Source organism: Garra rufa, chromosome 14 (assembly GCF_049309525.1).
Source record: "Garra rufa chromosome 14, GarRuf1.0, whole genome shotgun sequence".
Taxonomy (NCBI): Eukaryota; Metazoa; Chordata; class Actinopteri; order Cypriniformes; family Cyprinidae; genus Garra; species Garra rufa.
This window is the reverse complement of record NC_133374.1, coordinates 32,519,085-32,536,803: the sequence shown is the minus strand read 5'-3', so window position 1 is coordinate 32,536,803 and position 17,719 is coordinate 32,519,085. Positions and strand designations below refer to the sequence as shown.

Here is a 17,719-nt window from a genome sequence, read left to right as displayed (position 1 = left end):
CTCTTTCTCTTCAATTCGTTCTCATCTCCAACCTTTCCCTTGTTGTCCTGTTTATTTTAGTCTAATTTTCGCTCATTTTCCCTAATCTTGTTTTTTTAATTTCTCTCCTCTCTTCTTTTCTAGTATCTTTTCTCATTTTGTCTGTTTCTTTTTGTTTTTTTCTTGTCTCTTGTCTCCTCTTTCTGTGGTCTCTCCTTTTATTTTATCTCTTTATTTTAATCTTACTGTATCTCATTCTTGTATTATTTTGTCGTATCTCATCTCTCCTTTTTTTTCTTATTTCCCCTCGTTTCTCCTCTCCTGTTGGTTTTTTCTTGTTTCTCCTCTTGTCTCCATGAGTCTCATTCTCATCTTGTCTTTTCTTTCCTTTCCTCTCGCTTTGTCCCTTCTCTCATCTGGTCTCCTCTCTCCTTTTCTGTTTTCTCCTGGTTTCCTCTCCTCTCTTTCTCTTGTTTCTTCTAGTATATTTTCGCAATTTTGTCTTTTTATTTTGGATTTGTCTCTTGTTTGTTCTCATCTTTTCTATTTTTGTTTTTTAACATCTTGTCTCCTCTTGTCTCTTGTCTTTTCTCCTGTGGTCTCTCCTCTCATTTGGTCTCACCTGTCTCTTTCTGTTCTTATTTTTGTCTGTTTGTTTAAATCTGGTCTTGTCTCACTGTCTCTTATTGTCTCTCCTTTTTTCTTTTGTCTCATTTTCATCTTCTTTCCTCTCCTCTCATTTTGTCTGGTTGCCTCATTTTGTTTTCTTACCTCCACTTTTTTGTTTTGTGATACTTTAGACAAAATGAGAAGAAATGAAAATGAAACAAGAAAAAAGAAGCAAGATGAGAAGAGAGACTCTTGTCTCTCCTTTCCTCTCCTCTTGTCTCTCCATTTTGTGTTTATTTTATTCTTCTTTTTTGGGTTTTTTTTTTGGGTCCATGTTGTCTTGTCTCTTCTCTTTGCTCTACTAATTTAGCCTTTTTTTAAAGTCTCATCTTTGCTCATTTTCTCTCACCTTGTTTTTTTCTCTCTAATTGATTTCTCTCCTCTCCTCTCATCTGGTCTTTTTTGGTCTTTCCTCTTCTCAAATGCTACTTAAAGAAATAGTTAACTTCCATTTTTAAAATTTCTTGATAATTTACTCACCCCCATGTCATTACAGTTTTTCTCGATTGCTAAGACACATTTCTTGAAAGCTGCTCTCCTTTTCTCTAAACTGTGAACACAAAACCCAATTTTCAAGCTACATTCACAAAATCTCAGACTCTTCTTGCAAAACCAAACTTTCACCTCAAAACAGTTCAATCTGTGCTCAAAACTGAACTATGTTGTCAAATCGTGCCCCGAGTCAATCAAAATTAAAAACACTACTGAACAGTCACTAAACACTACGTAGAAAAATTGAAAACACAATGCTCAGGACATGAAGCTGGAGAAATAAATGTTTATTGTTCACTGTAGGCTAAATGCATGTTGCAAAACAAAGAAAACCTGTGCATTTAGCACTTGTACAAAAAGACAAAACAGGAATATTGTGCATTTACACGTAGCACTTGTAAAAACAAACAGAAATCCTATGCGTTTGCCACTTGTGAACAGTAAGCCCATGTAAAAATAAAGTACAAAAATATACAAATAAGTGCAATACTCAGCCTCAGCATCATGTCTCCGTACTGGGTCAGGCCACAGGACTTCATCCACATCACAGGCCACATTTTGTCTGGCCAGGCAACAACATAGATGGGAAGAGTTTGTGTGAGAGGAGGTCGAGGTGGTCGAGGTGGTCAGCGAAGACAAAGAACAGTAATATCTGATGAAATCAGAGCTACTGTGATTGACCATGTTCTTGTCCATGGTATGAGCATGAGGGAGGCTGGACAAAGGGTACAACCAAACATCAGTAGATTCACTGTGTCCACCATAATCCGAAGATTTAGAGAAGAGAACAGGTAATTACCATTTTTTGACATTATAGGACAGTATGTAAATGTTGACAGCAATTACTGTATGACATACTATAGAGCTGGTAAATCCCGCCCATCCATAAAACCCCACTGGACCTCTAGATTGAAAAATCGTCAATGCAAGTGAATGTGAGAAAATAATTATTTGACTATAATGTCAAAAAATGGTAATTACCTGTTCTCTTCTCTAAATCTTCGGATTATGGTGGACACAGTGAATCTACTGATGTTTGGATTTCATCAGATATTACTGTTCTTTGTCTTCGCTGACCACCTCGACCACCTCTCACACGAACTCTTCCTCTCAGGCCTCACAAACCAGTGTTCTCTGAACTGGCTTACTGTAGCCTATATGTTCCCTCACATCATTAGCCACAAGTGTGATCAGTTTTGAGTTGTTGTGTTCAAGTGGTGAAACCTGTGCTTTAATTGTGTTTGACTTTTGTCACCTGTGCTCACCTTTATGCAGCACGGGTGCATCACAATGAAAATGTGTTGGCAAGTTGTGTCTAAACAGGTGAAAAGTGCTTATGGTTTTGCCAAAAGAGTGATTGATTCAATCAATGGGTTCAGGCAACTGAGCATTTGGTTCAGACATTAGGGTTTAGTGTTTTAGCAATTGAGAAAAACTGTAAGGTGTTTGTGTGTTTCTTTCTTCAGTCGAAAAGAAATTAAGGTTTTTGAGGAAAACATTCCAGGATTTTTCTCCATAAAGTGGACTTTAAAAGTGGCCAATGGTTTTAAGGTCCAAACTGCAGTTTCAAAGCAGCTTCAAAGGGCTCTACAAGATCCCAGCCGAGGAATAAGGGTCTTATCTAGCAAAACGATCAGTCATTTTCTAAAAAAAATAATAATAATAATTTTTTATATACTTTTTAGCCACAAATCCTTGTCTGCTTTTAACCACAAATGCTTGAATTTGCTCTGTGATGCGCGTCCACAACTTCACACATTGTGTAATAACATTGGAAAAGTCACATGCATTCTTCTCCAACTTCAAAGTCATCCGACATTGGTGTTTAATCTTTTTTGTAAAGGACGTTTGACTTTATTTGCACGTCATGCGTTCATAATGCGTGAGGTCAAACTAGTGCAAGACGAGCATTTGTGGTTAAAAAGTATATACATTTTTATTTTTTTAGAAAACAACTGATAATCTAGCTAAGTAAGACCCTTATTCCTTGGCTAGGATCGTGTAGAGCCCTTTGAAGCTGCACTAAAACTGCAATTTGGACCTTCAACCGTTGGCCACCATTGAAGTCCACTATATGGAGAAAAATCCTGGAATGTTTTCCTCAAAAACCTTAATTTCTCTTTTTGACTGATGAAAGAAAGACATCTTGGATGACACAGGGGTGAGTAAATTGTCAGGAAATCTTTTAAGCTTAATGAACTCATTACATAAAGGTTGTAGATCAGTGTTATTACCAAATGATTCACCTCTCCACACTTATCAGCCATCTAATTTCAGCTCAATTACTATTATTTTTTTCTATATACCTTTCCGCTATCTTTCGTTCTGTTTCTTTTCTGAATGTGTACTGTATGTCTGATTTGAAACCAAGAGGCAATCTGGTCAAGGTTTGCTCTGCTCTGCTCTGCTAGGAGGCTAATGAAATTCAAGCCATGCAGGCAGCCCCAGAATGGCTTGTTCCGGCCTGATAAGCAGTGAAAAAAAAACAGCAGACACAATTCAGTGATTTCCTAGTGGTTTGCGTTCAGCAAGGCCAGACTAGCATGCCTGCAGAAACAGGAAGTGACCTTTTGACCATCCTTGCCTGATTCCCACACCTGTGCAGAGTAGCCATGTTTCCAGAAGAGGTAATATGTGGAATATGAAGAAAACGGCCACATGTGTAATGCCTTTGTGTGAAAGTGTTTAGGAATAAAAGCTGGACCACTTACAAATCCGGTCTGATCTATACAGAATGAACAGCTCATGTGTCTTATGATTTTGCCTTTGATTGTGATCTTGGCTTAAGGTAGACGTTTTCTCTGAACTCCTGTTTTTAAATTGATTTCTTTTTTCTTCCTTATACCCTCTAATGCGTTTTAGGTTCGTCTTTTGAGACCAGCAGTCACCAAAGGCCAGTCTATTTCAACAATTCTGGTCAGTCAGTGGAGTCTGTAAATGATGGCTTCAGCTCATACTTGGTAAAGCAGCTTCTATAACATCTACATCTAAGGGTTATTCACAAGAAAATGGTGCCATTTGTGCCATATTTATAAAAAGGTTACTGCTGAACTTTCATCTGAAAGTACCAGGGCTATAAGCACCATAGACCCATGGGGGAACTATATGACATTTAAAATGTTTTGGGGTAGACTGTTATAGGGTTGAAGGGCAGTGAATGTCTAATAATGTACAAACAGTCAGTGCTTTGTGGCAGCTAGTCAATTTAAATACAATTTTTAATATATATTTTGTATTGAAATAATTTCTGTGTAACCATTACATTAATTGCAATTACATTTAACTCTAAAATGACTTTAGCATTACACACTAAATGTGACTAAGAGTCACATCTACCAAATAATGTGATTAGTTCAGTATCCTGTTAATTATATCCGTAGTAAGTCATAAAGACACAAATGGCACCATTTCCTGACAGTGACCTCATAACTCACAGAGTCACAAACTGACAATAACAAGTCTATTCAAACTACACAAGAACAAATGGTGTGTGTCACAGTGGTTTCCACCACTGATCTGGAAACTGTGTAAGCTGAATTGTTCTTTTTTCTTTTACAGAGAACTAAAGCCCCATTGACCCGCTCCGATAGTGCCGGCTCTGAGGATAACTATGTACCCATGAATCCCGGCTCGTCCTCCTCCCCTCTCAGTGCCGCCCTTGCTGACAGTCCTAAAAATAATTATATTCCCATGAGCCCAGGTCCTCACCATTTTGATTTCCCAGGATTTTCAGCGACGTTGCCGGCCAGGAAGGGCAGTACGGCATCGCTATGTCTTCGACCTGGACGACTCAGTGACGTCACACCGCCACCGATCAACCGCAACCTTAAACCAAACCGGACAGGTTAGCGGCATTAACACAACTTCTCATGTTTATCTTCTGTCTTTGTTGAACATTCTGAACATTAAAGATTAGAAGAACAGATTGATTAATTATTCAAATTTCTATGCCACAATTCTTTTACACACAAAACAAGATGATTGCTTCTCTTGGTTTGCAGCAAAACCAACACCTCTTGACTTAAGGAACAATGGCATCATTGATGAACTTCCCTTTAAGAGCCCCATCACCATGTCTTGGATCAGACCAACGTGAGTGGGTCTCTCAATTTTGCAGTGTTATTATTCATAATTACAGTAATAAAGTAAAATTACAATTATGTGTTAACACCATAGCCACATATTTTCCTGACAACATAAGGTCTTGGTTCTATAGACAAGGACCTAGACAGGGAGAGACTGTCTAACTGACTTATAAGTAAATTAATCAAAGTTTGTTTTATTCAGCATCATGTTTAGGAGCAGGTAACAGAGTGACTTGCAACCAACTATATGTCATTCCATCAAGACAAGCCATTAAATTTTTTTTAAAGCAAATAGTGCCACAACAGTCTGCATGAAAAGAGTTTGAATTGTAATTTAATCTAAAAATTAAAAAAAAATTAATCTAAAATTTATTAGAAAATCAGGGCCCAGGTGCAAGACAAAAAAATTAGCAAAGGACACAAGTGTAATGTCTGCACACTGGTAGCTACTGCTCCACAGAAAAATATTTTATTGCTACAACAATAACATTTTGACCCGTAGGTCTTCGTCAGCACTCCGTGTCAGTGTTTGCGAATACGGTTTTGCTGGAAGACTCTTAAAGACACAGTTCCTGTAAATCCTGTAGAAGTCATCCAATCAGATTTAGACTTCTGACTTTGCATGTTTAGCAATTTAGAATGGGCGTTCTGCGGTCTTGGTTGAGACAAGTTATATACCACCACAGTGGGGCTGTCACTAACAATTATTTTGGTAATCAAGTAATCTGCCCATTATTCTGCCGATTCGAGTGATCGGATAATTATAGTCAATTTTTTGTAGTAATAAAAACAGACCTAAACAAACAATATCCTTTAAAATTACTAGGGGAAAATAGTAGGTTTATTTGAACAGTGAGAGACAGAATAACAACAAAAAAATTCCAGAAAAACACACTTCAAAAAAGTTATAAATTGATTTGCATTTTAATGAGTGAAATAAGTATTTGTTCTCTTATCAATCAGCAAGATTTCTGGCTCCCAGGTGTCTTTTATACAGGTAACAAACTGAGATTAGGAGCACTCTTCTAAAGGCAATGTTCCTAATCTCAGTTTGTTACCTGTATAAAAGACACCTGTCCACAGAAGCAATCAATCAGATTCCAAATTCTCCACCATGGCCAAGAACAAAGAGCTGTCCAAGAATGTCAGAGACAAGATTGTAGACCTACACAAGGCTGGAATGGGCTACAAGACCATCGCCAAGCAGCTGATGAGAAGGTGACAACAGTTGGTGCGATTATTCGCAAATAAAAGAAACACAAAATTACTGTCAATCTTCCTCGGTTTGGGGCTCCATGCAAGATCTCACCTTGTAGAGTTTCAATAATCATGAGAACGGCGAGGAATCAGCCCAGAACTACACGGGAGGATCTTGTCAATGATCTTAAGGCAGCTGGAACCATAGTCACCAAGAAAACAATTGGTAACACACTACAGATAAGACCAAAATCGAGCTCTTTGGCATCAACTCAACTCACAGTGTTTGGATGAGAAGGAATGCTGCCTATGACCCCAAGAACACCATCACCACCATCAAACATGGAGGTGGAAACATTATGCTTTGGGGGTGTTTTTCTGCAAGACAGGACAACTGCACCGCATCAAAGGGATGATGGACAGGGCCATGTACCATCAAATCTTGGATGACAACCTCCTTCCCTCAGCCAGGGCATTAAAAATGGGCCGTGCAGTGGCTTGAATCTTTAATGACTTGGAGAGAGTCTGCCAAGAGGAGTGGAACAAAATGCCTCCTGAGATGTGTGCAAACCTGATGGCCAACAACAAGAAATATCTAAACTCTGTGATTGCCAAAAAGGGTTTTGCCACCAAGAATTGTCATGCGAAGGGGTCAAATACTTATTTCACTCATTAAAATGCAAATTAATTTATAACTTTTCTGAAATGCATTTTTTTCCAGATTTTTTTGTTGTTATTCTGTCTCTCACTATTAAAATAAACCTACCATTAAAATTATAGACTGATCATTTCTTTGTCAGTGGGCAAACATACAAAATCAACAGAGGATCAAGTAATTTTTTTCGTCACCGCTATAATAATAAGTTCAAATAAAGTATCAAAAGTAAGTAATCTTGTCGTTTTTTGAACAAAACTGTTAAAATACATAATTTATTATAAACAACAATGCCAACGTACATTTACACAATAGAACAAATGTCTGCAAAGGATGCCAAAGGCCTGACAATTGTTTTTAAACTCTACAGCGTGATCTAATCCTTGTTTAATATTGATTAAACAACATTTATTCAAATGTACACTTTAATCTTTTAATATTTGGCCACATCTTTATAACAGAAATGGTACAGCCACTATAATTTCTTGAATATGTGGACATCAAAATTTGTAAACTCAGAGTGAGGGTTTGAGCTTACATTTTTAAATTGTGATGAGCAGTTAGTATGTTGAGAAAGATATTGATGTATTCTCCTGTGTTTGCGTAGGTTTATAAATGATTTACCTTACAAATCTGATGAAATGGTGCATGTTGCGTTCCCAGATGAATGTTATAATAAACCCAAGCTCACTGCAATATGCAGAGATAAAGTTTGAGACGCTTCACATGGGTAAATGATAACACAGTTTGTGTGAAGCAGCATTTACGGGGTTGCCACTGCTACTCAAAAGTAGCCAAATGGTGTTTCGAGAGGCGTCCCCCCCGGTAAAAATTGTGTTCCAGGGGGTAAAATACACGTTTTTGGCTCAGTTCCCCTGGTAAAATTTGCATTCCAGGGGCTAAATATCACATTATTGGGGTCGCTTCAACCCATGGACATAAAAAACAATCCGCGGCAACGGTGTTAAAGTAGCCCAATTCCATTTGAAAACCACGGATTTGGCAACACTGAGCATTTACTGTGAACAGAGCCATTCTGAGACGCACATACGTAACCTACACGCATTTAAATAATTATATTAAACCTGCATCGCACTGCGCATATTTAATTGAATCATAGCATTTGTGAATTTACAATAGCATTATGCTTTATTATGATTTTTAAATGTGTTTCATGGATTCTAGTCGGTGGAATGTGCCACTTCCAGTATTTTGCCGGTTACTTGACAAGGGCGAAATGCAATTGAGGAATTTTTAAAACCGAGTACTCAAATTGTTGACAGCCCTACACAACAGTAAAAGTTAAGTGATTTTTTTCTTTCTTTACAGGCCTGTGAACTCCATCTCGTCGCAGCCCTGTCGGCCCATTTCAACCCAGAGCATCACCAGCACTGATTCTGCAGACAGTGAGGAGAATTATGTGGCAATGGTGAGGGCAAGAAGTCATGTTTCACAATGTGATGAAAAGGCTTAAATGTTCTTTGGGAATAGCACCCCAACCTTGTTGATAATTACAAAGTTTCTCAACTACAGACTACATTTCTATACATATATCACTCATTGAGATTTGAGATTGAGACTCATTTCAGTCAGCAAATTCTCAAAAAACATGTTTATTTTTGTGCAGCAAAACCCAGTGTCTACCTCCCCAGCGATGAGTGGTACCAGCAGTCCTGCGCCCAGGAATTGTGGTAATGTGGACTATTTGGCCCTGGACTTTCAGCCTGGCTCCCCTGGTCCACACAGAAAAGTATGTTTATCAAATGCTCAAAATTAATCCTTTATGCACACCTTGAGACAAACAAAAGTATACAATAAAACAATGTTAATCACTCTTTGGCCTTTACATCCTTTCACAATCTATACCATTTCTCTATCCCATAGCCGTCCACCTCTTCAGTAACCTCAGATGAAAAAGTGGACTACGTCCAAGTGGACAAAGAGAAGACCCAGGCCCTTCAGAACACCATGCAGGAGTGGACAGATGTGCGACAGTCAAGCGAGCCGGCTAAAGGCATCAAGTCCTGATGATTTTCAAACATTCACACTGAATGTGTTCCTCCCTGTCACTCGAAATGCTCTTATACTGTTACACCGTGATACAAACTGATTTACCTGTGACAAAATAGCGAATGATACACCAACTAAAGCCATAGATCCACATCATTTGGTCTTTTGAGGACTAAAAACTCCACTGAACCTCCTAGACTGTCTTGCCATGCAAGTTAGACATGTTTAACTTTTCAAAGTGCAGTGCAACCGAACTTTAGCTACTTCTACTTGCTCTCTCTCTGAGTGTGAGCAAAACCCATAAGCAGTGAATATTTAAATCTAGTTATAGGTGACGTGTGCAATTTATTTTCAATGTTAAAATACTTTCATCACATCTTAAAATTCAGAGACAGCTAGAAATCCATTTCTCGTTTGATTACCCCAGAAAAGTGTAAACACTGTGACGCTATCAAAACATTGCTCTGTTTGTTTGAGCATCCTGACCAGCCTGACATAGCAACACTGGCTTAACCAATTGTGTTAGTTTGGGGCGGGCTGTCTGACCAATGGCATACAAGGGGCGTGTTCAGGAAACCTGTTTGAAACTCAACATTTTTATCTGTTTAGTGGCACTCGTTGCGCAGAAATTACACACCTCAGCTTTAACAGTGTTATAAGGGGCAGAACAGCACTTCAAACAGACGATCTTCTGAATTCACGATTTTGTGCCTGCCAACTTGAATTACAGCTTGTCTGTTAATTCAGCGGAAGAGGGAAGGTCACTTTTTTTTCAATTTTGAGTCAAGCTATGTAGAAAAAGTCTGAAAGAGAGATCCTTGTAGCTTTTACATTTAAAAAAATCAGGTGTTTTCACACTGACAGTTCATATGAATATTGGCTTATATGTGAATGCAAACCAAACCCTTTTTAAAGTGAATCAAACTCAGATCATCTCAGGAGGTGGTCTGTGCACAGAACGCTTAAATGATGCATTGTAAATGCAAAGCTCACACGCAACCACTAAAAAAGTTCAATTTTAATCCTTTGTAAAAAGTTCACACAAAAATTTAAATCGTCATTTTACTAATTATCCCAGATAGCACATGTGCATCTGCAAGATGTCTGTTAAAGATCACTTGATCTGGAAGCATCTGCTGTGTTTGGCAGATGAGCAAACTATGTCTTGCAGATGTCTTTGCAGATGTAAATGCAGACGTCAAATAGACGTCTTCGAGATGTACGTGTGCTACCAGACATCTATATGACAGCACAAGACAAGATGTCTATTTGACGTCTGCATTTACATCTGCAAGACATATTTTTTGAGTGTTTGCTCATCTGCAATATGTCTATAGGACTTTTCCTATCAGATGTCAAATAGACGTCTATTAGAGTGCTTTCACACCTGCCACTTTGTTTCGGAACCTGGGGCGTTTCCCCCCTTAGCTCAGTTCGTTTGGGCATATGTGAACACAGCAATCACACTCGGATACGAGGTGGTCTCGGCTCGATTGAAAACGAACTCTGGAGCGGTTCGGTTGTATGATGAACGAACAGGCTATCACATGTATAATGGGTAATTACAGTTCCGGGAAAAGCAGTAGCTTTGTTGTTTAGCTAATACCTTCTAAAATGAACCTGTAAATGTCTGTGTGGGCACGTCTTTAATATTTAAAATGAAAGCGCGCCTTTGCATTTTATAATGCCATCTTATTGCTCTCTTTGTAGTAGGTGCATTTAAAAAATGTTTTTCCTACAAATCATGGACTCCTGCTCAAAATTATAAATAAATACAACAACTGCTACAAAAAATGCAACAATAAACCCGCAAAGATGTTGTTGTTCCATCCTGACGGATGACAGCTGAGCAGAATCCCGGAAAATAACCAGTGGAACGTTGACCAATGAGAAGATATGTATTAACACATTTGGTCCATTTAGAAACTTTGCTGTGTGAAATCGAACCGCATCAAGAATAAAACGCAACATTGTAATAATTTTAATCCCTGTTTCGGAACAGAGAAATCGATCTACAGGTGTGAAAGGTCTTTAGGATGTTTATCATTTAGAATGTATGTAAAACTGACATCTTACAGATGTCTGTCAGATGTTTGTACACAGCAGATGATTTCCAGATCAAATGATCTTTAACAGACATCTTGCAGACGTATGTGTGCTTTCTGGGTTGTTGATCTATATAGGGGTGTTGCAGTATACCCAGATAGCACACATACAAGATGTCTGTTAAAGAGCTCTTGATCTGGAAAGCATTTGGCAGACATCTGTAAGATGTCAGTTTTACATACACTGTAAATCATAAACATCTTAAAGACATCTAATAGACATCTATTTGACATCTGATAGAAAATGTCCAATAGACGTATTGCAGATGAGCAAACTACGTCTTGCAGATGTAAATGCAGATGTTAAATAGACGTCTTTGTGATGTATGTGTGCTATCAGGGTTACTACTCCATTACCCAGATGGCACACATGTCTGCAAGATGTCTGTTAAAGATCTCTTTATGTGGAAAGCATCTGCTGTGTACAAACGTCTGACAGATGTCAGTTTTACATACATTCTAATTCTTAACATCTTAAAGACATCTAATAGACGTCTATTTGACATCTGATAGGAAACGTCCAATAGACGTCTTGCAGATGTAATTGCAGACGTCAAATGGACATCTCCGAGATGTACGTGTGCTATCAGGGCATTAATAGAAATGAAATATGGATGTTCCCAGATAGCACACGTACGTCTACAAGATGTCTGTTAAAGATCACTTGATCTGGAAAGCATCTGCTTTGTACAAACATCTGACAGACGTCTGTAAGATGTCAGTTTTACATACATTGTAAATCATAAACATCTTAAAGACATCTAATAGACGTCTATTTTACATCTGATAGGAATGTCCTATAGACATATTGCAGATGAGCAAACACTCTAAAAAATATGTCTTCCAGATGTAAATGCAGACGTCAAACAGACATCTTTTTGACGTATATGTGCTATCAGGGGTTACTACTCCATTACTTACTACTTTGACATTGATGAGTGACGCTGCGTGTTTAAGTAAAAAAAAAAACTTGGTTCAGAAAAACTTGACACTCCGTCTTAAAAACACAGAGCTCATGTGCGAGACGTTGCAAAAGACATGAAACGCAAGCGCAACGGTCGTAAATACCTCTCTAGTGTAAGAGTAAGTAAATGACAAAATTTTTCTTTTTGGGTGAACTATTCCTTTAAGGCTCCAGATCCTTCTAAGCTAAGGGCTTTTTAATACGCCAATGTGTGCTAACTAACAAACCTTCTCCTTTTAGCTTGACAGATATGCACTTCAGAGTATTCAGTGGGCAGTTGTTTACTTTGCATGCAGTCTGAATAGGGATATTGTGACTGTTTTTCCCTAAAACACATTGCTTCTGTGGCTGTCATTACGGAATAGGTTAGAGCAAACGTACATATTCAAAAAACAACAATAGGTGATCTATTCATATACTAATAAAAACATACTGTTTGTTGAAGTCCGTCAAGCTATGGTTTTGTCAGAGGGGCTGTATAGACAGTAAAATCACATTTATCAGCATTTTAAATTATTACATACTTTGCTCTCAGAGCAGTTTGAATTATCTTACAAAGTTATTACAACAAAAGGCATCCAAATATAAACTATTCCTAGTTTCAGCAAACTGGCAAGCAGCTGTAGCTGTAAATCAGACATGCTTTATGCCTGTTGAGATTAGCGAAAGGACTTGGGGGATGTTGTTTTCGTGACACCTTACACGGTTTTTGGGCTGAACTAGCTGTTTTCTGAACAATGTTGGACATGGAGCATAATGAAGGGGCACAGAAATTACACACTTCGCTGTTAAACTGTGATGTAGTTTTTTTTTTTCATGTTAAACAATGGTTCAGCTGTGGAGACGTAGTTCTATTAAAACACTGTTTTGTTGGACAACAGTGCCAATTGCTTTGAGTATGATGACATTTTGTTCAGCAGCCTAAATGCGTGAGAATATGATAATATTAGCATTATTTAAGGTAAAGGAGATTTGCTAGAAATGTAATTATATTTAAACAATTGCTTGCTCAAGTTTAGGGGTTAAAAATTCCATATTCAGTTCTGATTCAGAAATCAAAATAGCCCACTATTAATTTTTAATAAAGACGACTGTAGAGTTTGACATTTCACTCAGTATTTTATGGCGGGCTGGGACCTCCAAATACTCCATTTCTAGCAGTGTGGGAGACACTTTATTTGCCTTTGAACTCATCATTTCATATTCCAAAACCATTTTGTATTAAGCTTAAGTTTAAACTTTACATATGAGGTCGTAAGTGGTCTGGACTTGTTAAATAAGCCTTGTGTAGATTGTCTGTTAGATCCAAATCCTTTCATGTGTTTGGTGGATTATTTAAAAATGTGCTTTAAAAGACTGCCATTATTTTATGATGTTAAACTTTGTGGGACATTTAGCGGCACTGGCATTGGCCTTACCGGTTCATTGATGTTGAAGTGAACTTCCAGGCTAAAATTGGTTTCTTAATGTCTTTTTCTATTCTGAAAATATGTAATGTATTGTTATGGGAGAGTACTAGTAAATGAATATACTTGTGTGTGAGCTGTAGTAGAATTTATGCTGTAGTTTGTTAAAGGGTCAAAGCAGGGCAAACGAGAAAAACTACTTTGACAAATGTCATTAACTGAGTGGACTTTTCTGTAAAGCATTTCTGTTCAACTCTTGGTCGCTTGTGAATTAATTTATTAATTTATTATGTGTTTTGCAGGTGGACGAAAGATGTACAAAGAATGAACTTGTGGCTCTACTAACATTAATTTATGCTATGTGTGCTGATTTTGTGAAGCAATATGCCAAGCAAAGCCAGTAAAATGGTCAAATGTGGTACATTTGAGATGTCTGTCTTTTGTCGTGTTGTTCTCGTTTTGAACTGCAAAAAAATTAAAACCCATTTTATCAAACAGAGTAAACAATTACAGTTAATTCTCTGGCTGAAGCTTACAGGCTAATACAACTTACGATCAATATCCGTTAGCTTGGAAAGTTGTGGTTGCAAGAAAATCTAGAGTTTCCTACTATTACATCACTGCGCTTATCACATCAATAAAATCTTTCTGAAAAGACGTTAGGGCAGCATGAGACCATACTGATGTCTATGTCATTGCTATGGCAACTGATGTAGATACTGGAAACTGACTACACTCTTTCGACAAACAGATCCAATTTCATCATGACTGATAACAGCACGAACAGTCAGTTCTAAAGATCAGATCTAAAACACACGTGGTCTGCTGTATGAAGTCAATGACTGAGACCTAGTTCACTAGGACCGTAATTCACAAAGGTTTACCATGCTTGTACGCTTCAGAAGTGTTTATTAGTGATTTTCTCATAGAGATACTCCACCTCTATACCTCCACAATCCACTCCGATACAGACATCATACAGTGGCATGCGAAAGTTTGGGAAATCCATTGCAGAATCTGTGAAAATGTGAATAATTTTGCATGAATGCATGTTTTTTTTTTTTTTTTTTTAATACTGTCCTGAGTAAGATATTTTACATAAAAGATGTTTACATATAGTCCACAAGACAAAAATATCTCCCTTTAAAAGTTTGGGAACCCTTGTTTTTTAATACTTTGTCTACCAGGATGATCTATGACTGTTTTTGTGTTTTGTGATGGTTGTTCATGAGTCCCTTATTTGTTCTGAACAGTTAAACTAAGCACTGTTCTTCAGAAAAAGCCTCCAGGTCCTGCAGATTCTTCAGTTTTCAAGCATTTTGCATATTTGAACCCTTTCCAGCAGTGACTGTATGATTTTGAGATCCATCTTTTCACACTGAGGACAGTTGAGGGACTCAAACACAGCTATTAAAAAAGGTTCAAACATTCACTGATGCTCCAGAAGGAAACAAGATGCATTAAGAGCCGGGGGGTGAAAACTTTTCGAATTCAAAGATCAAGGTAAGTTGTACTTCATTTGTTTTCCAGGAAACATGCAAGTATCTTCTGTTGCTTATGAAGGGCAGTACTAAATGAGGTAAAAAAATTATATTTCAACAAAATAAGAAAAGTTTGGACATCTTCATCCTGTTCAAAAGTTTTCACCCCCCGGCTTTTGATTTTTCAAGTTTTCCCACTTACAAAGAATGGCGAGATCTGTTATTTTCATCGTAGGTACACCTCAACTGTGAGAGACAGAATCTTAAAAAAAAATCCAAAAAAATCACGGTTGGGATGTTGTTCTTGGGATTGTACTCATCCTTCTTCTTCCCCCAAACACAGCGAGTTGAGTTTATACCAAAAAGTTCTATTTTGGTCTCATCTGACCACATGACCTTCTCCCATGCCTTCTCTGGATTATCTAGATGGTCTTTGGCAAACTTCAGACGGTGTAGTGTGTTACTAATGGTAAACGTTGAGACTGTGGTCCCAGCTCTCTTCAGGTCATTGACCAGATCCTCAATTGTAGTTCTAGGCTGATCCCTCACCTTTCTCAGGATCACTGATACTCCACGAGGCGAGATCTTGCATGGAGCCCCAGTCCGAGGAAGATTGACATCTTGAATTTCTTCCATTTTCTAATAATTGCTGCAACAGTTGTTTTATATAATATTTTATAAACTACCAATGATAAAACTACGGTAGATGTTAAGTTTTGTGAAGGAGGGACACTGGTAAGAGCTCTTGAGCTGTGTTTATGACCATGATATAATCATTTTCAACAGTGACTGTAAAATATGTACTTTGCAATGCATATTTTCCATTTTGATATTTTGGGATATGGTCATTGGGCTATTTTTGATTGGCCATTGGGCTAGTTTTGTCACGCAGACCTAGCAACCCTGACACAGAGCACATTACGGGTAATTCAGTGGTAATGTTACAACTTCTTATAAGTTATCTGTAAATTACCAGAACAAATTTACCGGTATTTTTGAAAAGGTAATTTACGAGTAAAGACTTCAGACCATTTCCAGCATCCTATGCATATTTTTGACATATTTACAAGAGACACAACTACTAAAATAGTAAAATGTAAGCGTTCCAAATATCTGGAACAATCTGGGGAATTTGAACTCAAGATAAAAATAATGCAATCCAAACATAGTATAGGTGTAATATTAAAAATCTGGCCATCTTCAAATGGCATGGCTACGTAGTATAATGTTATGTGCGCTAGTTCAAGTGTTAAACAAAAAACTTTCATGTTTTTCACTACTCACTGTCAGTTTGTTGTCCCAAGGCTGTCCAGTGCTGTTGTGATGAGTAACAGGCTGATGTTAGTTATTTGCCCACACCATGACGGTGCAGATAATGGGCCACTCCCTGTGACTCCTGCAGTCTGAACATCCCCAAAACCCCACTGACCCCTACTGGCACAGGCTGGAATGACTCATTCTGCATCATAGTAGATCTTTAGATACCATTACTGAGTGATAAACACATCTGACCTTGCAAGATATAGTGCAATCAATATATGGAATACAGCCTGCTATTATTTATATCTATTAAAGGTTGATGTCATAATTCAGTGAGCTTTTTACATTACAGTTTTGTTCAAAATGTCTTGACATTTGCATTCTGATCAAATAAGGAGTAATGAAAGAGATGTTAAAGAAGTGTTGATATTGCTTTGGGTCATTTTGAAACATTGCAAACAGTGCACTGCATACTGCAGAAATAGTAAGTGTGCTTTTCTGAAAGCATGGAATTGCCTGATACATATCCAGTAACAAAATTAAATAAAAATTACAAATTAATGAACACTTTGGCTGCTGCATTACATCTTGTTGTTGATGATGCAGACATGATACAATGGCCAGTTTTTGTTTTATATTATTTTCGGTCATTGTTAACTCATCCTCATATCCCGTATGACATACATGACTGTGGAACACACAAAAAAATTACATTTATAAGAATGTTTGTTAATAAAAAATAACCAAACATTACACACATAAAAATTTGTGTTCTACAGATTAAAAAAAAAAGTCAGGAAAGGAAGGAAGGTGAGGAAATAAAAAAGTAAATGATTATACATTTTTTATTTGAGCTATCCCTTTAAGTTAACACACATTACTTTCCATCTCAGGTATTAATGGACCCAGCTTTAACTTTCATTGTAAAGATAAGAGCTGTGTTTACATTATGCTAAATGTTCTCATTTTGTGTTCCACAGAACAAAGTCATATGGGTTTAAATGACATAAAGGTGAGTAAATGATTTAGATTGAGATTTTATACATATATATATATATATATATATATATATATATATATATATATATAATAAATTTAATTTAATTTAATTTAATTGTGATGATTTGGCTGACATTTTACAAAAACCCATCAATTCACTATCTCAACAAATTAGAACACTTCATAAGACCAATAAAAAATAACTTTTTTAGTGAATTGTCGGCCTTCTTGAAAGTATGTTCATTTACTGTATACTCAATACTTAGTAGGGGCTCCTTTATGCTTTTGCTTTAATTACTACCTCAATTTGGCGTGGCATGGAGGTGATATGTGGTATGGAAGCCCAGGTTTCTTTGACAGTGGCCTTCAGCTCATCTGCGTTTTTTTGGTCTCTTGTTTCTCATTTTCCTCTTGACA

The 17,719-nt window shown here is 37.3% G+C and overlaps 1 protein-coding gene across 1 annotated transcript in view; it reads left to right on the top strand.

Annotated features, from left to right (window-relative positions):
• Window positions 1-13,980, top strand: part of gab2 (GRB2-associated binding protein 2) — a 123,105-nt gene extending 109,125 nt beyond the window's left edge. Inside the window, exons 5-10 of the mRNA XM_073817372.1 lie at window positions 4,003-4,100; window positions 4,699-4,984; window positions 5,142-5,232; window positions 8,407-8,506; window positions 8,705-8,827; window positions 8,962-13,980. Coding sequence (XP_073673473.1) covers window positions 4,003-4,100; window positions 4,699-4,984; window positions 5,142-5,232; window positions 8,407-8,506; window positions 8,705-8,827; window positions 8,962-9,105 — 842 coding nt within the window. The 3' untranslated portion in view covers window positions 9,106-13,980. The remainder of the gene's footprint in view (window positions 1-4,002; window positions 4,101-4,698; window positions 4,985-5,141; window positions 5,233-8,406; window positions 8,507-8,704; window positions 8,828-8,961) is intronic.
• Window positions 13,981-17,719: the final 3,739 nt, after the last annotated feature.